General features: G+C 48.6%; 1 protein-coding gene across 1 annotated transcript in view; it reads left to right on the top strand.

Moving 5' to 3' along the window:
• Nucleotides 1–22,498, top strand: part of LOC124486920 (glucosidase 2 subunit beta-like) — a 100,888-nt gene that overhangs the window by 52,886 nt on the left and 25,504 nt on the right. The window contains 2 exon segments of the mRNA XM_047048799.1: nt 12,797–12,866; nt 15,363–15,452. Coding sequence (XP_046904755.1) covers nt 12,797–12,866; nt 15,363–15,452 — 160 coding nt within the window.

Here is a 22,498-nt window from a genome sequence, read left to right as displayed (position 1 = left end):
CATACACCCCAAAAATAGCCAGATTTGGAAATGACCCCAGAGTTGATATCAATCAGGAGACTGAAGTGGACTGAGAAAGAGGATCCTGGTCAGATACCAGTGGTACTAGCTGTTGTTGAGCCTTCGTTCAGTGCTTGTTTACCTCGGCCTCAACCAGGGATAAATGGAGCAGCATTCCGGTTCTTTCCGAGGCTTAACAGGCTGAGGGATACGACGGTGCACCAGGAACCGTTTTTTTCTTCTTTTTAGTGTGTGTGTGTGTTAGAACTCACACATGCATGTGTGTGAATGGCAAGCGCGTTCTCTCCCTTCTCGGTGGAAAGGGAAACCATCTGGGATTGGGTTTGTGTTAGGCAAAGTGCAATGCTTTTTTCTATTCCCTCGCACAGACGCGCGCGGCATCATGTAGAGACTAATATGGAATCTAAATCGGGGCTGTTGATAGAAAATGGCAGGTCACACTGTTTTTGGCGTGTGACTTTTACCAACCGCACACAGGGAAGGTGCTAATACATAATTGCCACCTGATGTAAAGTGACATGTCGTGTGATATACCAGTGTGATATACCATTCACCATTGCCTTAAGTGTGCTTTCAGACTGCAAAAAAGAATTGTTGGGAAAAAAGCGCCACCTGCAATATTTTTCAAGGAGAGGAATGCATCGGTGAGAGGTTACTGGTGAATTTCGATGTCATGGCTGACGGCAACAATACAGAACGTGTCCCTTCCCTGGTTTCACAATACAGGCTGGAAACGCACTTCTTTTGTGCTCTTTATATCTAGTTGCGTTATAGAGCAGTGACATCACTTCCTGTTTGGGTTCTTTTCCCCCGCTCCTCAGTCTGCTCCCTAGCACGCGAGACAAACTAACACTGAAGAGTCAACTCCATAAGCTCTAACCTGGTGTGTAAGCGTGGAAAGCGCTTGACAAATGTAATATGCGTGACTCGCATGTGTGACTGCCAGACTGCGCTCGCAATCGCATACGCAAACACAGCTGCACGCGCACACGGGCGTAATGGCTGCTCTCAGGAACTTCCCCCTCACACACTGCGACAGCTCGCATGCCAGGCCTTCTTACCCGCGTGCGCGCGACACAGGCATGCACGCACGCACTCCCTCATCATGAGCTATTCACTCGCCTGCTCTCTCCCCTCCATCCGACCTCCTCGTCATCTCCCCCTTTTCAAGCTGATGAGAGGAGTCAGAAGCCAGAGGTTTTAGAGGGGAGGATGTCACAAGGCCTCACTCCCCCCTCCACACACACAGACACACACACATGCACACAGAGTCTGAACACACGCTCGCTCTCCCCTTTCACCCCCCCACCCCCCTTCACATCGGCAGCTGTGTATCGTCTTCCACCCCCCCCCCCCCTTCGCTGCAACACACCACCGTGCCAGAGAGGAGCGTTCAATTCCTATTTATTATTCATCAGTCAAACTGCCTTGATTTCAGTGATTGGATATACCACGAGATTTTTATTCCTCCACCCCCTCAACCACAGTCTCAGGGGGGAGGCTAAATATCTCCCTAACGGGGTTGTATGCGTACCTCTAAGCGTGTGTCGTCTTTTGAGTCAAATCAGGCTGGGCACATGGCAGAGTGAGGGATTATGGGATACGGGAGTGGATGGCACATGTGATTCGTTGGAAATCTAGGGGTGGTTAGAGGAAGGGGGGGAGAGGGGTTGGAGGGAAGTTCAAAGCTCCAAGCTTTTCACGTGATACATGAGTGCTGTTTTAGAATGACCCAAAATCAAAGTTGCCTTGTGATGTGTTTTCACAGTCTCAAATGATTCTTGCGTCATAGTGTTTTTCCTTTGTCAGTGTCACAGATAAGATAGACATTAGAACAAAGAAACACAGATTCAACTAAGTTAACCCCTTTGTAGATAGTTTGTGATGATTTGTGTCGAAAATTGGAGATGCATAATAGGTAAGTAATGCAAGACAATATACTGTGTAACCAGAGTGCGAATTATACAATGACAATTGGGGGGGTCAACTTCTTCTCCAGGGTGTGTATCAATCCTCCCGACCTGTTGTTTTTACCTCTTTGGGGGGTCTAAGTCTTAATTAGGGGACCCTAATTAAGACCCCCCCAAACCCCCTGTAATTTGCACCCTGTGTAGAATTTTTGTTGTAAATAGTCTGTGTTAGATGTCTAAGAAGTTTGCAATATCACTAAGCAAGTTGCACACCAATGTTTCACGTAATTCTGCTGTTTTCATTTGCAAAGAACTTGAGTTGGGAAATCTGTCGTTTTCATCTGAAGACAAAAAAAAACATGTTAACAAGACCAGCATTTCAGATGATTTAGCCGGGCCACTGAACTCAGTGAAGTTAACCTGATAGCAGTTATCCTGCAGGTCTGGATAATCACATAAACAACATCCAAAACCACAGAACCATTCATGCAGCTCCAGAACAACCTCCCACTCACCCAACAGAGTCGTGAACTCCAGACAAGCCCAGACGTAAAAAGAGACGTGCGTGTTTAGACAATAACAGATTTGCTATCTTTATCCGTGATCACCAACAGGACAACACACGCACACACAGACACAGACACAAGCTCACGGGCACTTTGCGCTCAAATTGTTTTGGGCACCTGTCATCTTGCATTACAATTAGCGGACTGACGTCTAAATAATTGCCATCAAGCCCTGGCTCGCTGTATCAGTGGCGGGCTGTTTTAACTGGAGCCCCAGCCCACACCCTCAGGGTGGTGGGATTATTTAAAGGGTTTGGGCGTCTTTAGAAAGAGAGGGCCTACAGCTCTTAACGTTGTCTATCTGTCTTCCTCGCTGACAGCGGCGCTTTGTCTCCGTGGTCGGGGGGGCGGGGGGTGGAGGTGGGGATAATTAACCGACTCGCAAGATGCTTCAGTGTTGCCATCTTCATTTTTTTAGTCCCACCCCCACCCCGCCCCCTCTAGTGTGGGGAGGGGGGGTTGATTGTGGTTTTGACATGGCGGGGATGCAAAGGGAGAGGGACAACCACTGGAAACATACAGTCGTCACGGAAACAATGTCATAACGTCGGCTGGCTTCAGCGGTGGACTTTGTCGTTAGCGTCCACGAAATCACCCATCAAAAGTGCGGCGTCATCGAGGAACACTCATTGCATTGGTTCGATCTGTGGGGGTTTAGGTGGGGGGGGGGGGGGAGGGGCGACCGAGGAACGAAGGGCACTGCTTAGGGGAGGCTGGGGAGTGGGTCTGCAGTCGCTTGACGACTCGACTTGGACTTGTCATAGTCGTTTTCCTCCACCTCCATCGTCTCCGTCCCCTTTGAAGCCGATGCCCCCCCCCCCCCCCGCCACCCCCCCACTGCCAAAGAGGCTAGGGCCACTCTGCTGCACCCACTATCCACTCCACCAGCCTGTTGGCCCTCTCAGTCAGCACACGGTGAGTGTGTGTGTGTTTGTGTGTATAAATGGAGATGGCGGGTTGAGGGGTCCGGGCGCACCCTGATGCATTCCAACAACAGCTGCTGCCTCTCTCAACCAGCCCCACGCTCCAAAAAAACATCCCCGGGGTATCCCTCTATCTCTCTCTCTCTCTTTCCTCTCTCTCCCTCGCATCCTCCCCTTTGCCCTCCATCTCCCCCCTTCATCTCACCATGACTCGTCTGATGGTGATGTCTCAGCGTGTTTGTGTGTGTGTGTTTAAGAAGACGTTTTCCTCTCCCCCTGCATGTTGGGACGGACAGAGGGCAGCTGTAATAATAACTAAGGACAGACACTTTAGAAAACCACAGTTCCAACAGAGCAGATGTCCTCCCAAGGTGTTTCGCAACCGGTGTCGCTTCAGATAACTAGCCTGTGTCGTCCTGGCTCGGGTTACGAGAGTTCAGCGGAGCAAGCGAGTCTCTGGCCAAATCCTGCTCCCTGTGCGACTGCCAAGATTAGGAAGAATCATGCTGTCCTCAGGCCCAGAGTGGTCCTCGAGTACTTAGTTTCCTATACAACCTATCCATGGTGGTAGCTTAGCTAGAGCTGTCCATGGTGGTAGCTTAGCTAGAGCTGTCCATGGTGGTAGGATTGCCAGAACTGTCCATGGTGGTAGCTTAGCTAGCGCTGTCTATGGTGGTAGGATTATCAGAACTGTCTATGGTGGTAGCTTAGCTAGAGCTGTCTATGGTGGTAGGATTGCCAGAACTGTCTATGGTGGTAGCTTAGCTAGAGCTGTCCATGGTGGTAGCTTAGCTAGAGCGGTCTATTGTGGTAGCTTAGCTAGAGCTGTCCATGGTGGTAGCTTAACTAGAGCTGTCTATGGTGGTAGGTTTGCCAGAACTGTCCATGGTGGTAGCTTAGCTAGAGCGGTCTATTGTGGTAGCTTAGCTTGAACTGTCTATAGTGGTAGCTTAGCTAGAGCTGTCCATGGTGGTAGGATAGCTAGAGCTGTCCATGGTGGTAGGATAGCTAGAGCTGTCCATGGTGGTAGGATAGCTAGAGCTGTCCATGGTGGTAGGACAGCTAGAGCTGTCCATGGTGGTAGGATAGCTAGAGCTGTCTATAGTGGTAGCTTAGCTAGAGCTGTCCATAGTGGTACCTTAGCTAGAGCTGTCCATGGTGCTAACAGTTTGTGTGTCCATAGTGCTAGTACCTGGTTTCTCTATTCTAGAACCTGGCATATATTTCATACAATAAAGTGGCGCATGTAGTAAAGGATCATTCTGCGTATAAAGCGTTTCATAAATATGGCGTACACTACACGTATGCATGTTTCCTGTCATAAATCTGAATGAATCCTAATGAGCTTTGTGCTTCGCCCCTGTAATGGCTATGTTCAGCCAGAAATGGCATTTATCAATTGTCTAAACTAGAGCGACTGTAAACTGGCATGACACTTTGAAGGGCGCTCTGCCGCGTGCGATGACCCTGAAAACGGAGTTGTAGTTCTCCAACTGTCATCTAATGGACCATTTAAGAATGGTATATATCACGTGGAACATGTCGTCAATATAAAAATCAAGTGTTGGGGGTCATAAAAGGCAAGACGAGTCAATGTTTCAGAGGAGCGCGCATCACTTCCTGTCTCTGTTGTACCAGCTCATTAACGGAGTGAAAATTCATAATCTCCCCTCTGTGCACTTTAGGGGTTTAACGATATATTATCATTATGTTTACCAAAATTATTATCTATATCTGTTCAACAAAACCGGTATCTTTTTTTTTCTGTATCTGTACACAGGTACACCAGAAGTGGCTGGAGTTTAACACAAGGGTCAAATAAACATTCTTGTTTTGTGACATTTTGTAGTTCTTTGGGTGTTCATCCCCTTTCAGGTACGTGAAATAGGATAAACACTGTGTGATATACCTTGTTCTTTTACACCAACCATCATACATGTTTTTTGTGCCTACGCACGCTTTATAAACAAGGTCCCTTGTGCTGACCAGAGTGCTGATACAGTTGCTGCTGTCTATGGTTCCGGCAAAGCAAAGACTTTCTACAACGCACACAACTGCTGCGTCCTGTAGAGCTGTCCGTGGTGCTAGTATAGCCAACATTGTCCTCAATGGAGCCTAGTGCTGCGGTGCTGTCCATGGTGCTAGCAGAGCCAAAGTTGTCCACAGTGCTGGCAACTGCTGTAGTGCTGTCCATGGTGCTAGCAGAGCCAATGTTGTACAGAGTGCTGGCAGCTGCTGTAGTGCTGTCCATGGTGCTAGCATTCCAGGTGCTGTTACAGTTGGTGCTGTCCATGGTGCTGGTAAAGCCAAAGTTGTACACAGTGCAGGCGGCTGCTGTAGTGCTGTCCATGGTGCTAGCATTCCAGGTGCTGTTACAGTTGGTGCTGTCCATGGTGCTAGCAAAGCCAAAGTTGTGCCGTCCCGTTCACTGATCGGAAGGTCAGCACCAGGGTCTTGAATCTGAGTAGACGCCGCATTGGCTGCTGGGCGCGAGAAATGCAGCCGCCATCTTGGACAGGGCAAATTCCTAGTTGCGTAGCATCAGAATAAACAAGATGCCAGCACTGTGCAACATATTCCTGCTCAAATCGGCGGACAATCGCAAACAGGGCACGGAGGATTACTTCTTCACTAGTAACGTTTAACATTACCATACTATTGGTTGTATTTTGTGAAAAGAATAACCATGTCCTGTATCAAAGCTACATGTATGACCTTTGCAGCAAAGCAAACAACGTGAAAATCAGTTCGGTATTCAGTTCAGTATGATTAATTAAATGCGCTGAGAGCTCATTGCCCCAGCCAAACAGATTACACTGAGTGGAGCGGTTGCCCGCTCTAAGATGGCGGCCCCGCGACTCGTCAACGGCAGTAGGCAGTAGTGGTCGATGCCGCGTCATCTCTTTATTATGTCTATGGCTAGTACAGTTGGTGCTGTCCATGGTACTATCAGCCCTGGTGCTGTCCATGGTGCTAGTTCCTGATGCTGTAAGTCCTTTTGCTGGCCTTGTCCATGGGGTGGTTAGGGTAAATCTTTCTTTCTATGGCTGGCACAGTCAATAATGCTGTAATAGCCGGTGCTGTGAATGTAGTAAAGCTAGTGCTAGTATTGCTGGTGTTGGCAATGATGCTGGTTCAGGAACCAGTGCAGATGGTGCCCTCTTATATAAAATCAGCTGCCCGTGGCGTTGAAATGAAGCGTGTCATACAATACATCAGCAGTGTGGCCAGGGGTGTCCTCAGCAACTGGAGTTGTCTCCAGTGCTGAAAGCTGAATCGTGCTCTTGGGCTAGGCTCTCATTTGCTCCAGTTAGTCGGGTAGAATTGTTTGATTTAAGACGTTACGGATAGATAAATGTCAGTTAAGGTTGCTCAGGCCTCGCAAGAAGAATGCTGCATGCGTTCTTTTGTTTAAAATGCACAGGATTAGTGAGATGTTCCTGTGATTTTGGGATTATTTGCTTTCCAGGCCCTGAACCATGTGAAATGACATTAGCATTTCAAAACAACCCTAAAAAGAATGGTTACGAAGCACATTATTTGGCGTGCCTCCTGTCTCAGTGGATTTCGCCTGCTACATCTTAGTTTTTTGTTTTTGGCGCTACCTTCTACTGGCGTGACAGAGGCCTGCAAAACTGACACCTTCTCCAGCTCAGATAGTACATCCTAAAACACTGCCCTGGGTTAGCCTGAAGGCAAAAGGGCTTGCCTTAATCCAGACTCCTCACAGAGAGAGGTTGGGCGGGGGAGGGGGGGGGGGTCGATGGAGAGAATGAGAGGCCTGGGAGGGAAGGGAAGAAAAACAAAATCAAGAAAAGACTGTCAGTTGGAGGTTAGAAACCTTGGCAGGACCATGTTAATTAAAGGTTCTGTTCAGCACTTTTCAAATTAGCTGGGAAATGTTAAGCAGGAGGAGGGGGGGGGGGGGGGTTCGTCATTACCGTCGTAGCCGTCAGCGCGCGAGCCGACCCCTGACCCTGGCTGAGGGCGCTGCGTCCTTGAGACATAATTGAGCTCACCTGGAGCGGTGGTTCAACGGAGAGAGCGAGGGTTGGAGCAGGGGAGTGGAGGGAGGGGGGGAGGAGGGAGGAGGGGGGCTGGGGGGGAGCTGATTTGGTACCCTGCCAGAAACGAGCTGGGAATTTTGTATTTGATTTTTGTTCTTCCTCCAACACCACTGTTAATCTGTCCACAGAAAAAAAAATTCTGCCTGCCTGCCTGCAACCCTCCCTCTATCCATCCCAGCTCGTGTACTCTGGTAGCCAGGGGAAGAATTTATTGGATTCCAACCATACGAGGGAAACGCCGAATTAGGAGGTTTTCACATCTGAGTGGCGGAATTCAGATTTGAGAGGCTGCCAGCCCTGTCTTAAGTCTCCCTTCCTCCTTGTCTGAAGCAGATATCCTCCTGCTCAGCTCCCAAAGCTAACTACGTTTGGCATCGGCTGATCTGAGATGAAGATATATTCTACGAGCGCCGGAATTGCTCGTGGGGGAATTCTCGAGTGTACAGGCGCAGTTAGGGCCTCAGTCTTTGTTCTCATCTGTTCTGGAGCGCTCATCCATCGATCCCTCCCTTCTCTCTCTCCGAGTCGCTCCCACCGCGTTCGATTCTTCGGAGACAAACTGGATTAGCATTTGTGTATCGAAAAGCGACGTCGTTTACAGGAATCGCTTGGAAATGCTCGCGTGCAAATGAAACCCTTCCCCGACTGGCGGCTCTGAGGGCTACGAGCCTGCGTTTGCGCTCGTCAGAACCCTAATGTTTACCCACTCGTGATGCACGCTGTTGCACACTGTATCATTACACAAGCCCAATTGGCCCTTGCCTCTTCACAACCACCTATTAGCAGGTTAACGTGGTTAGCCGAAGATCATCTCATCCAAGACACGGAAACTCAGAGCGTCCGTGTTCCTCGGAGAGAGAGCCGTGTGCTATTACAGCGCGTTGCGAGATGACAGAGTTAACCCGCGAGAGGCCCCCGAGCCGTGAGGAAGGAGACCGAGGAGAGACCCAGAAGTAGGTCGGGCTCTTGGGCGTTTGTTACATCATGCATATTCATAAACGGCACCCGGTCGTTTGCGGGAGCCGATTCGCTGCGAGAGGCAGACTCTCTCTCCCTCTCCGGGCACCCGACGGGGAGTGGCGTTGGCCCGTTTCCAAATACGCGGCTCGGGCGCGCTCCCTCGCCGATGGAACGGAGGGACGTGTCTGCGCCGGAAGGGACCGCTCGCCCCGCGAGGTGACAGTGCAGTTCAAACGGCATTTGTTCCGACGACTAGACACTTTAGGCCTGAACGGTAGGGAAGCAGGAAACGCCTTTGTACGTGCGGGGCCGACTGTCCTCGACGCACTGTCAGTAAAGCGACGTGAGAGAGCGCGGGGGAGCAAAACACAAACCGAGTCAGTCACCGGGATGTGAGTTGCACTGATGGTCTAAAACATGATGCTATTCCTGTCAGCCTCTGTTATTCGCTCAGCCCTAATACAATCAGACACACCAACACAGCGATTATACAGGGGGGGGGGGGGCGGGGGGGGGATTGACCTCCCCTTAACTCACAACAGCCTGTGTTTCAGTTTCCCTCTGAATCATTTCAGGAAGTTGAACAGAGGGAGAGGCAGAGAGAGAGAGAGAGACAGAAAAGAGAGAGAGAGAGAGAGAGAGAGAGAGAGAGAGAGAGAGAGAGAGAGAGAGAGAGAGAGAGAGAGAGAGAGAGAGAAGGATAACAGTAATAACAGGATGTAGCGTCGCCGTGCTTCATCTGAATGGGCGAAAGTGCGCGTCTGTCAACAGTGTGCAGACATGTTTGGTCCTTCCTTTTCCACAAACATGTGGTCGTTCCTTTTCCACAAACATGTGCCTCGGGCTACACACACTGCAATTTTTGCCAACAGTATTGCTACATTTGTTGCATTAATGCCTTTAATGCACATTTTCCCGGTAAAAGATAATGTCGCTAATGTATGCTTTGGTGCGGTGCCCTTTGGTGCTAGCAGGTGGTGATTATTGATGGTGTCAGCCCTGTTGATGGCTAATGAAGGAGACCCTTGTTCTCTGGAACAACCTGCCATAAACGGCTCATTATATCCCTCACCCTATATTTTACTCTCCCCCTCCTCTCCAGGCTGAACAAAGTGTGCAATTGAGGAAGGAGGGGGAACGGACGGTGGGGGGACGGACGGGAGAGCGAGGGAGAGGGAGAGAGACACACAGGGAGAGAGACAGACAGGGAGGCGGGGAGAGAGAGAGAGAGGGCAGACATTCGACGACAGAGGGGAAAACAGAGGAGGGGGGGGGGGGGGGGGGGGGGGAGGTGCATCCCGCCAGCCGACATTAAACACACTGCCTCGCACAGCCAGAGCGTCCGCAGAGCTAGGCTCCTCCGTGTGGCAGGTGGCAGACTCCAGGGTCCAAGGTGGCAGCTCGCCTGCCGGTGAAAGGCGGGGGGGGGAGCCTGGCTAGTTCCTTTTTATTGTGTATCAAGCCTGACCCTGGGGCACACGACAGGCTTGCGTGCTTTCTTTTCCGAGCCTCTCGCTGACAATGCTATATGCCTATTGATCTAATGGCTACTGCCCAGGGAAACACTCGCGCTTCTCTACGGCGGGTACGAGCGCGGGGACGGTTTCGAGGGGAACGCGCTGTCCTGTCGGAATCTTCTAGTTTCATGCCTGGCCTTGGTGCCAGGACTAGTCTCCTTAAAAGGTTGCAGGAATTCCTTATTAGTCCACAAGGGAATTATAGTTGAGTGTCTAGAAGTTCTAAATTTAGCGACTGGCTTTTTCTAAATGCGGTACAATGTCCCGGGTATCTTTGCAAAAGCCGTAACTAAATGCTGTGACTGGGCTGGTTAGTTCTCGAGCCAAGCACGATGTAACACGTTATCGAGGTCAGACCAAAAATGGCAAAACGTTGGCGCATTCTAAGTTCACGACGACGTCGACATGGAATGAAACAGGGGCCAATTGGAAACACGAATCTTAGCTGAAATGAATCATACATAAAACACACTCACAGATGCCTTGATTAGAATACTAATACACCCACAATTTCCCCTTGGGGATCAATAAAGTATCTCCTCCTCCTCCTACTACTAATACTACTACTACTCGTTTTATATCCCTTCTCTAATCATAGTTGTCAAGGTATTTAGCTATTTTTGGTTCCTTGGCCTCAGGATAGTTTGGCAGTAGTTTCAATTGCGAGTTCAAGCTGAGACCAGGAGACAGGCTCTGTGAGGATCATGTGCTCTCCTCGCGGTTCTTCTGTGTGCCTGGCTGCTCTGCATGATCCAGACCCCTTCACCCCCCCGCCCCTCCTCTCCCTTCTTCCTTTGGTGGATATCCGCACAGCCCCTCTCTCCCTCTCTCCAGACGGTTCCGGGCTGCTGCAGGAGGGGTCAAGGGTCAACGACGAGGGAATCTTGCCTCTCCTTTTGTCATTGCTCAGCCTTGGATGATGTGTGTGTGTGTGTTTGGAGGTCGTGCGTGTTAGAGAATCTTAAGAGAAGCGTGCGAGACTGCATGCCTGCCTGCGTGTGTGTGCACACGTGTTTGGGAGATTTGTGCGGCTGGAGGGTGGTGGTGGTTCGGGGGGGGGGGGGGGGGTTCATATAAAAAGAACCACCCTTTCAAAGTCATAAAAATAGCCATTATACTGCAGAAAATCACAGGTCGGCTCTTGCCCACCCTACATGGGTGTGAAGTGCTGGGGTACTGTGTGCCATGGGGATGGGGGGAGGGGGGAGAGGGGGTGAGAGGGGTCGTATATGCAGGGGTAGCTTTATGGGCGACCAGCTGAGACCGCATGCACGAAACACGCTAATTGGTATTCAAGGCCGGTCGCTGACAGCCTCCCACACAGCTTCCGCTGCTCGCGCTCCCCCGTTGCCACGGCGCGGAACCCCGTCGAGGGTTTCCTCGACGACGGAGCCCGAGCCCAGCTGCCAGAGCGACGGCGGCGTCGGCGTCCTCTCAGCCAATCCCCTGGACCAACGGCGCGAGACCATTTTAAACTCGGTCCGCTCAGGCTCTGCCTCTCGAGCGCTCCTGTGTTTCCGGCGCTTTCCTTCCTCCCTCCTCTCTCGTCCCCTTTGTTCTCTCTGTCCTTTCATTGTACGGCTTCCAACGGCAATTTTCAACCGCCCATTCTATCTATAGGTAGGGTGTGAAGTGAGGGGAACCTAGGGGGGCCGACACACTTCATAAGTCTATTGGAACCCCCCCCCCCCCCCCCCCCCCATAATATTTAGGTTTGTTTGTTTGGAGGGTCCCACACAATTAGCATTTTTCACATGTAGCACATCAGTGGGGCTTGATATCATTTTCAGGAGGGAATATCAGGTAGGCTAATCTTAATGTTGTTGTTGAAAATGTTCCAATTCCAAACACAACATTTCCTAGAAAGCGGCAAAGGTATGAATACGATCGCAAAATAGCCTTCAGAGTGTTCTAACCATGACAAAGTGTCATAGGTCATTCCAAACCCTGGCTATAGGTATAGATTACCACGGTTTCACTGCTATCCGGACTGCACACAACACAAACATTGCTATTCTTTTCGGTTTCAACTGTGTCAATAGCAGGAGAATGTCAAGTGACTCAGTTCTGCCTCATTGTAAACACGGTGGTATTGTGTTAGCCTAAGTTCCCGTGTGTCATGGATACATCCAAAGTCATTGGTCGACCTTCACATGTCCGTCTCTGATGCGAGGGACGTGGCGGTCGGCAGGAAAGGCGAACGCTCAATTCGCAACTATGCTAATGTTGGGTTCCACAGGACTGGAGTCGGTGCCGTAACTCGAGATCCCCCCCCCCCCCTCCCCCCCGCGCGGCAGCCCGGGTGATTTTAGATCAATGATTATGGCAAGAACATGACATGCTGTCAGGTGGGAAGCGTGCGAGGGAAGTCGAAATGTGTCAAGAAAGACACAAACAACGCACTGTGGCCTACTCTCTCTCCCCCTCTCTTGCTGTCCCTCTCTCTCTCCCTCCTTTTCTCTCTCTCCCTCTCTCTCTCTCTCTCTCTCTCTCTCTCTCTCTTTCTCTCTCTCTCTCTCTGTCTCCTGCTCTCTCTTCCCCCCCCTTCCCTCGCTACCTCTCCCCCTCAGTTAGCCCACTTGTCACGGTGAAGTGACTAATTAAGCCTGTGGGCATCTCTGCTGCCACCACACCTGGAAATAGCACGTGTGTCTGTTTGCTAGCAGGCTCCTGCCGTCTCGCGCGCCCAGACACAACACAGCCCACGTCGTCGCCGCTGTTTGGCAACACGCGGAGGATTTCCGCGCGACGCCTTCCCAATTGTTGAATCGTCTGACCTTGAATGCCCCCCCCCCCCCCCCCCCCCCCCGACCCTTGTTTTGTTTTATCCAGCCGGCGAGAAGGAGCGAGCGGATGTGCAAAAGATCGAAGAGGCCTACAAGAATGTGAATTTGGAAATAAGGTGAGCTCGCTGGATACAGATGAAAGGGGGACGGGCGAGGGGTGGGAAGAACAAAATAAAACTGAAAACTCCCGGACTTGTCTCCTGGTTTTGATTTATGTGCAGCCGCTCTGCTGATGGTGGGTAAGTTAGGGCTGAGGCATGTCTTTCACCCGGGCTTGGCGAAGGGGCGCGCGTGCTATTGCGAGAGCACACTCCGCGATGGTGTACAAGCGGGCCTTAAAATAGCCTGCGCGCCTCTGCGCAGGAACTGTGAGAAGATGCACAGTAATGAGTTTGCGCTGTGAGACGCCCAAGGCGAATTTTAATGAAGAAAAACAAATGCTACTGGTTGCCTACTGTGCACAGGAGGGCCGGGCGCTGTTCTAATTCACTTCTTAGCAACATGCTATTTGCCGGCAGATGGGTTATCCAAACTTTTCAATGTCACATCTCGAGACAGGTGTAAAACAATACACCTGAAGAGGACCTATGGCACTGTTGTCAGTCTCCATCTCTGTAAAAGAAATGGGAAATGTAGCCACGGTCAATGTGCGGAGTACCCAGCTCTTAGCCATATATGGCAATGTTAAGATTTGGGGTTTTCCCCGTTGTTGATTTTTTTCTTCAGGCCAAAGTGCTACCTCTCCATTTCAAGCAGACTTCTCTCTGTATGCTAATGTGAGCTCCCTCTAGGAACGCAATTTACATTACACCGGACATTATACTGCTTGCGTTACACACGCATCGGTGGAGAAAAAGGAAGAAAAAAAATCACACATATTTGTTTTGGCATGCTGGCATAACGGCACATATCATTACGAGGCACTAAACGCCTGTTTTGAGTGAGGGTATATTTCCAAGCAGTGGCTCTCCCTGTGAGTTGTTTGTTCAGAGCTCTCAGCCAGGGAGCAGCACCGATAGGTAGCCACCGTAGCCCCGGGGCCTTCAAACTGTTCATTACAGCGGGGGAAGCAGGAGAGAAAAAGGCAGCCATAGAGATGGCAGTTACAGAAAGGTCAAGCTTTCTTCCTCTAACGAAAAGCCCATGTAAGCTTAGGGGTGTAAAAACCCGGAAGCTGGCAGTACTCCAGTTGCTCCACTTCTTCATTTGCCACCTTGCTTTGGATGCCCCTGGTCAAATGACTCATGTGCCTCCCTATCTATCATCCATGCATGGTGGAGCAACGGCTTGCCTGGAAAGAAGGAAAAAAACGTGTGTTTTTTTTTGTCCTTTTTCTGCCCCCACACACTCCGTTTCCCTTCCTCTCCTGCGTTGGGTGGCGTCACGTGCTGCCGTGTGCATGCGTGGAGGTGTGCCAGCCTTCCTCCGTTGCTGCTTGTCTGCGTGCCCTACCTACCCATCGGGCCCATGTGACATTACAGCCTCCCCCCCCCCCCCCCTCCTATTTTAACCTGCGCTTTTCACCGCTCGGGGTGGGGGAGGGGGTGGGGGTGGGGGTAGCTGTGCCGCGGCGATCCACACCTTCCACGAACGTTGACCCCTCAGCCCAGCGCACGGCGCCCCCCCGGGGGGGAGGGGGGGGTAAACGTGTGCACTCTTGACAAATCGCTCACGGCGCTATATTGCTTTCGTGACCTCGGTCCACGCCTCCGTGCCACCTTATCAGCGCGCGGGAGAAGAGAACCGAACCACCCCCCACCCCCCCGCCCCGCCTCACGCGCCCCTCGCCCGCTGTTAACCCCATTAGCAATTCTGCATTATGAATATGGAAATGGCCCCTGTGCTGGGTGAGAGATAGGCCTCCGTTCCCTTATTTGCGATTAGCGAGGGCAAAGCGGCGCTCTGCCCAGGTCTGATAATTGGTGACATTGCATACCAATGGGACTGAAAGGGGCCACTTCATCAGAGGGAATCGGATATCCACCGAGTCCAGAGTCACTCAAAGTTGGCGGGTGGAGGCGCAAGTTACAATGTCAGCAAAGCCAAGTGTTCAGAGGCTATTAATAGCTAAATCCTTCATTGTAATGGGAAAGGACTTAAGGCGAAACTGCAAAAACTTGCCAATATTCCCAACAGCAGTCAACTGTCATGTCCCTCTTCTTTTATTCATTTTATATCAGCACTCTAGGTAAAGAAATCGCTAATATCCCCTCCAAGTTGTGTGCTCAGTTTAGTTTGGTTTGTTCGAACAAATCTTTTAATAAAGTAGAGAAGCTGATGTGGTTTCCGACTTGACATATTAAGATCCAAATGTGTTAATATGCATTTGTGTGGTAGGTGGGTGCATCCGCTTTGGAAACGCAATTTTTCCTCGAAGAACGAACAAACGTTTTTGATATTTGACTAATCATTTCGACACCTCCGATTATTGAGCGAGCGTACTGTTCCTCATTTTGGGAAACGTTGCCCTTGAAGTCAAGACATTTCTGTCTGAGAATCAGAAAGTATCTTTCACAAAAAAAATAAAAATAAAACTTGCCTGTCTAACTATATTTAAATATGTCACTTTATTTTTCAAAAACACTAACGCTATCTTGGAATGTCTTTGCCAGGGAGCTGACCGAGAAGCTGTCTATAGACTACGGAACTGAGAAGGAGTTTCTGTTCCTGGGAAGCCTCTGCTTCCAGCTGAAGGTCGATGAGTGAGTATGCTTCAGTGTGCAGTGCTGTGCAGGTTGCATTGTGCTTCACTGTACTGTTTCTCTGGCTGCAACCTGTGACACGTTGCATATGGTATGTTATTAAACACACACGTATTATACAAACGTTGCGTGGAACAATGGGTTTTTTACTCTTTGACCTCAGTTTGCTCGATAAAGCATGTACAAAAGGCTGATTTTGAGGTGTATTCTCGGTTTGGAGGTGGAGTTTTGGGTGAGTTTATAAAAAAAAAGCTCATGAGAAACTATCGCTGTTATGTAGCCACAAATCAGATGGCGATGGTAACCAAACCAAAATGGCAACGTTAGCTTGTTTTTCACAAAGACCTCCCACCATCTGCGTGCAACGGCATCAAAACGGGGCCCAACACCTGTAATGTAACAAGAATCACATCTGGAAATATCCAGCCGCTTAAAAGGGATCATTCGGTCGAACTACTAGTCACCCTGAGAGAAGCAGACCGGCCAAATCAACGAAATGTAATCAACAGTGCGGCTTCTTTCCCTTCCCTCCCAGCCTCCCTGTAGCCTCTGCCGGGGAAGAATCTGTTCTCCTCAGAATTGGCTGCCAGCTGGAGCTCTCTGTGCCTGTGGGTGGTTGCAATTTTGAAAGATTGAAAGAAAATTATCTAAAATCTGCGCCGCAAATACGCTTTTCAGTCCCCCTTGGAATCTGCGGTTGCCCATGCCCTTGCACACACACGCACGCACACGCGCACACACCCAGAGAATGTTTTGTGCAGCGCTTAAGAGCAAATCGCACAAAAAATCAAATAAAAAAGTGTCTCAAACTGAAGCCTTGATGGGTGTTTTTACCAAGTAGACACAAGTTAAGAAGCACTTCTGTCAGAGTAGCTTTGTGTTTAGTTCTGCTGTGCACATACCAAACAACACAGTAGCTCTGTTTGTAATTACCCTCAACACACATTCAAAAGGATATGTGGTTTTTGCACACCTCGCTCTTGGGAATGTTCGAGTACGTGTTTGCGTCGGTGTGTGTGTGTGTGTGTGTGTGAATGTGTGTGTGCGTGCGTGCGCACTCACTGCATAAGCACATCACCACAAGGGCTTGCTTAATCCAGTCCTTAAGCAGCGCGGAGAAGTCGCTGTGTCGAGCTGCCCCATTTCTCTCAATCTCACCGCCTCAGCATCTGCCCATGAACCCTCCCAACCTCTCCTTCCCAGACGCACAGCCTCGCACACTCCCTACTATTTCTGTCCTCCGAGTCACCCGAGAGCACAATAATATCCAGCAGGATCGTAGCCCAGGGTCCTTAGCGACCCGCCAGCCCCCACAGCAATACACCAGCCAGTCCACCCCCTACCACCACACAAACACACACACACGCGCACACACTCTCCTTGCTCGTCGCCTTGAACCGTGATCCTGAGAAGACGTGGCATTGACAGACAGATAAACCGACTGGCTCTGTGTCTCACTCTCTCCGCAGCCCTCGAGTGGCAAACTCGCCGGCGCTCAAACTGGGCTCAGCTCCTCGTTAACGGAACGGAATCCGCCACTCCTTGGCTCCTTCTTGATCATCAGCGGAAATCGGCTAACATCCACTCTTCCCCAGTGTTTAGATCACTCTCTTTTGATTAAACGGCTCTCTCTCTCATCCCCCCCCCTCTCTCATCGCCCCCTCCCCTCCTTTATTTTCCTGAACACCAGCCAATATTGGAGAAAAAGGCCCGAAGCGGTATATGTGCGCTCTGGGAGCTGGCACACTGTCTATCTTTAATATAACTAATAGTTGTACATTATTTAAATGAATGGCATTCATTTGGTACTGGTGTGCGGGTGGGAGAGTGGAAAGCCAAATGGTGGAGATTCATTTGGAGACAATGATAGGAGTGGAACAGCTCAGTATATTAGATAGCCCTAATGGAGCAAGGAAATAGAAGTGGCTGATTGCTTTTGTAGGCATGGAAACGCATATAAATGCAGTGTACATGCACTCGCGCTGTCCACACGCTCACTCCTCCTGCCTCAGAGCGGGTTTTAAAGTGTTCGCGCGACGTTGTCATGTCGGAAATGCTCGTCAAGGGATGGCTTCATTTTCGCCTGGCAGCCTATTCGGAGTGTTCTACTCCAACTGCTGAAGGATGTTCAGTCTTACATGCTAACTTTCAGTGGCTTTCATTTGTCTCCTTTGTGTGTGCATGGACTTGTGTGTCACTATGAATCATTCCTCTTTTCGGGGGCCAAAAAGTTCTCTCTGATGTTTGTCCGGAAAAAAATCTAAAGTATAATTACTTGTTTTTCAAAGAGAAAAGAGCTGCTTTTGTTGTCTAACGCTTTCAAGTGGAAAGATTAGTGGCGAGATTAGGAGTTAAACGCGCTGTAGAGGTGCACTTCAAATCGCTTTGATAGAAATCAATTCCTCTACAGGGCATAAACAACAGGGAAATAATCAGAAAGATAGCAGTGCATCCTCATTTGATAGCATTTACTATTATCTCTCGCAACAAAATCCGTTTAAAGGACAGGTCGCAAAGGATTTGTAATACTTTACAGTACAAACAAGGTAGGTAAAAAACAAATATGACCTAACATTTACAGTTCTGCCTCACAGGTCTGTCACGCGACGGGGAATTTAGACCCGGAACCTTCCGGCGCCTGCCCCTCTCAAATTGACTGGTTGCCATGGTTGACCGGCTGGGCACAGCGTGGAAGGAGACACCCCATAATAAGCTATAAGAACCACCACCCCACCTGCCGTCTTAATATTCCTCTTGTGGATCTGTTGACGGTCCTCGAAGCAACTTAAATAGAGGCTGGGATTTCTCCAAGACTGTCAGGTCAGATTCCCTCAGTCTCCCCTCGCGTGTCATTAAGGAGTCATGGACGGCGCTGGAGTTCATGTATGAAAACCTGAAAGAAACCTGCACCCGTTTGGCACCTTCGTGTCTCCATAACATGACATATGTTTCCATATGAAGACTGGCAGGTTTCTTTTGAGTTGGGGTGGTGGTGGAGGTAGGGGTGGTGACAGGGCGATAACCTTGGGTCTAGAGGGAGCGGTTTGAGATGGATCTGATGGAGCTGCCACGAGCTGGCGTGCCTCCGTCGGCCTGGCGTGTGCCGACCGCCCCCAGGGGCCACGCCGTCTACATAACGTACAGCAACACCAGGATCCGACTGCCCCTCCCCCCTCCTCCACCAATTTTGATTCTGTTTGACGCTTGCTCTCAGGAGAGGGCTGTGTTTTTCATCGCGGTCGATCCCCATGGTAGATCACAGACGGGGTATCTCGGCTCCTAATCGAGAAGGACCTTGACCCGTCAGCGTCTTGTAGGGTCGTTTAGTCCTCGTACGAGGTCACCTAACGATGCCTGATGTCAGCTGTAGATTCCCACGGGTGATGAGCATGTGTTCCCATAACTTAAACACCTTATTTGTTCTTGCGCAAAAAAGGGGAGAGGGGGGGGTATTGAAGAGTCAGAGGCCCAGTTAATCATAATTGGAATGTGTTTGACGACATCGGTCGTCGACAAAGCTATTTATGCAGGTCCACGCCTTGGAGGGTGAGCTCTTTGTCACACTCGGCGGCTTTCAAATGATGATTGATGTGGCAGGGACACTGTCGTTAAACGGATGCATGAAATGCAGCATTACTCTTAATGAGCTGCTCATGCAATTAATTAACTTCAAAAGGTCAGATTTGGTGGATTGTCAATAAGAGAGGGAAAAACGGTTGCCTCCTCACACTTTTCTTTTGCCCGTACCTGCAACATGTCTGGTGTTGTACACTGGCAATACAAAATGTGGATGATTTTATAAATGGATTTTGTGAACTTAAACACCATTCAAAGTAGCCTACTTCTGGACACATAACTGGTAAAAGTGAATTCGCTGTCAATTTAAATGACTTACCGAATTGCTCATTTTAACACAGATTAATTTGTCCTCTGAAGATGAAGATTGTTCTGCATAAAAACTGCAGGAAATTGATGGATAGCATTTGAGGAACCAGAATTTTAAATAACTCAAAAAGTCTTGTCACTTTTGTTCTTAAAAGTATCTCCAAAGCCTTCTGGTCTACTGCCACAGTGTTTTCCACATACTAAAGGAATAAGGATAGGCCTATCATTTTTTTTATTCCATGTTATGAATGTCTTTCGTAAATTAATCATAGTAATTGTATTTGTAATGCACTTTATATTTAAATCTCAAAGTGCTACAGGTTAAAAACAAGAAGGGCGCAAATAACACATAACAAATAACAAAAACATACTATTGTTTTTCACAAATTACATGATGGCAGTTGACATATTGTGAAATCCTTTAAATCAATTTGCCTGTAGGACACAAGTTTGCAAATAGATTTCATAATATTGCCAGAGATATTAGTTACTGTACTTACCTCTATGCCACCTGCATCAAAAGAATAGTAGAATGTTCAAAGCAGTATAGTGGCCAAACACTAGATAACCATCTCACCTGTAAGGAAAATAATCTCTTCTTTATGCTTTTGGGAATTTGTGCAGTGACTTGATAATGACTAATCTCACGAGTGTTACCATGTCGACTGGCTGTAGATCAAGGTGACTTGCTGTACAATGAGGTGTATGCACCTCATTAACACACACAAAGCCTTGCGAGATGACCCTGTAAGACTCGAAAGACTGGGTTCTCATTGATTAAGTGCCGAAACACAGATACGAGACAAAGACAAAGTCCTTAAGAACAGTGTCTTTAGATGATGCAGTGAACATCTGAACAAACAAGCCAATCACACCAGAAACATGGAAAATTCAGAAAAGAATGGAGGTCTGGGTTACTGTTGACAACGATACAGGTCTATAAGCCACAATAACCCCACAGAAGCACCACAGAATGAGCCAAAGCCATGTCCTTCTGCTGTACCCTTCTTCTAAACCGAGTACTTCCTTTAACACCGCAACAACACTCCGACCACCATTTTGTAAAAAACAGCTGAGGGCTTTTTAAGCCCAATATTCTCTCTAGATATCTGATCTGTGTGCAGGGTTATCTCCGAAAGCCATATAAGCTGTCAGCCAACGCCATTTCCACCACGAGAGCCTTGAGAACTTGTTGTTGAGTGAATTGGAGCATTTCCTGACCAGATGTTTTGGAGGGTTTTTTTTTTGGGGGGGGGGGGGGGGGGGGGAGGGAGGACGTGTTTCCATCTCATTGTCAGCTCGGATGCCGTCTCTGCACTTCAGTAATGTGGAAAGACTAATTATCACCTCTTATTATGTTAGGGTGATGTTGGCACGTTTTTAGAGTGTTAGAAAGTCATTTTTAGCCTTTGAGGAGCAAAGGTGTTAAATATTCATCTGAACAACTTTATCGCACCTGCCTGAGTTTCTGTTGATTTGGGGCGATTTTACTGTAACTGTAGCAGTCAGTCAGTTTTTTTCTCCTGCTTAGAAACAGGGAATGTGGATGATGACAATATTACACTGCAGGGGCGTAAAGTAGGTTTCATCCTACCCACTTTCTGAAAATGCCTCCTCATTGAAAAGGCTGTCCCACCCTCATTTGCAAACAAACTTATGCCCCTGCTTCACCGCGAGATAACATACTGGAACCAAAACATAGCCACAACCATAACAAAATACATTAGGTGCATCGTAATGGAATTATTACATATGGAATATTCATAAACTTAAATGCGATAACAACTTTTGTTACAATAAAGTAAGTAAACTAGAAGCGATACCGCCATCCTTTTAGTATTCCTGCTAGTCCTCCAATGATGGCCCTTATACGAAGTGTCTATCATATCCTTTCCACTCAACCTTTAATGGCTCTGGGAAGAAAAATAACTAGCAGCAAAACATCTTGAAGAAAGAGACTGTGGTCGAAGCAGGGCTTTAAAATGATCTGCCAGAAGCTATTTGCCTCATTGCTTTTAGTGATGGCTCTCAAACGTAAATTGGCTTCAAGTTGTGCTTGTTTTGTTTCTCCTTTTTCGCATATAAATTGAGGCTAGTTCTGAGGAAGAGAGGCTGCTTCGCTCAGTATCATATTTTCCCTGGGTAATTTATGTGGGCTGGGGCCTTCACTGCACCTCCCCCACCCCATCTTGTTTCACAGAACCAATGCATATTAAGATAAAGAGTAAACAAAAAAAATGCATGCATCGACCTCTGGCTTGGCATAAACAGTTTCGAAGCCCAAATTTGATCAGCAGTCATAAGAGCCGGCTTCCATCAGACGGCCATGGAAACATTGTACGCCGTTTCATTGAGACTTGCATTTGTGGTTCGCCATGTGGAAAATGAAGGTAAACTGAAAAATGGCCTACTTTGACTATGTCTCCTTTAAACCTCCTTTCTAGCAGGCTGAGCGGGATGGCAGACGTGGGAGGCAGGAAGGCAGGCAGCATACCTCCTCAGAAACACCATTACTACAGCATAAGGAGAAGAAATTACAATATCCAATCTCACAATGACGTCCCATTCAAAATGATACTCTAGGCCGGAAAATTGAATCTTAAAGATGCAGCCTGTAATTCGAATGCAGCATTAGCATTTGATTTCAGACATATCTACCCAAATCCTTCAAACCAGTCGAGTATGAGCCGGCTGTTCAATAGTTTGTGCGGAAGTAGTAACTGAAGAATACTTGAACTTTTTCCACCTCACTTTAGGTCCCCCAAAAGAACCGAAAACCGCTGCAGAAACTTTCCAAACGGGAAGACATAAATCACAAAGTGCCTGGCTCCCTCCAAACATATACTTTATCGCTGTCTCCAAGGTGTTCTCACCTCAGAAGCACCACTGCGGCTTTTCTCTACTGTATCAAGACAAGGCAATTGTTCCTTTATATAAGAGTTCCGGGGAGAGAGCATAATAACAGTAGCTACAGTAATTACCATCAAGCGTATTTCAGATAACTATAGAATTATAAGTCATTAGAAAATCCACATCTCTGTATGTAATTAAGAAACTTTTTTTTGTGTTTTTTTTTTTACTACAGTTTTGTTTAACTACAGGCAAAAATCCCAGCCAACAAGTCAATAATTTAGAAATAGGCTGTCACTTAATTTACAATA

Source organism: Hypomesus transpacificus, chromosome 25 (assembly GCF_021917145.1).
Source record: "Hypomesus transpacificus isolate Combined female chromosome 25, fHypTra1, whole genome shotgun sequence".
In the NCBI taxonomy this organism is placed as follows: Eukaryota; Metazoa; Chordata; class Actinopteri; order Osmeriformes; family Osmeridae; genus Hypomesus; species Hypomesus transpacificus.
This window is presented reverse-complemented; position numbering and strand designations above follow the sequence as displayed.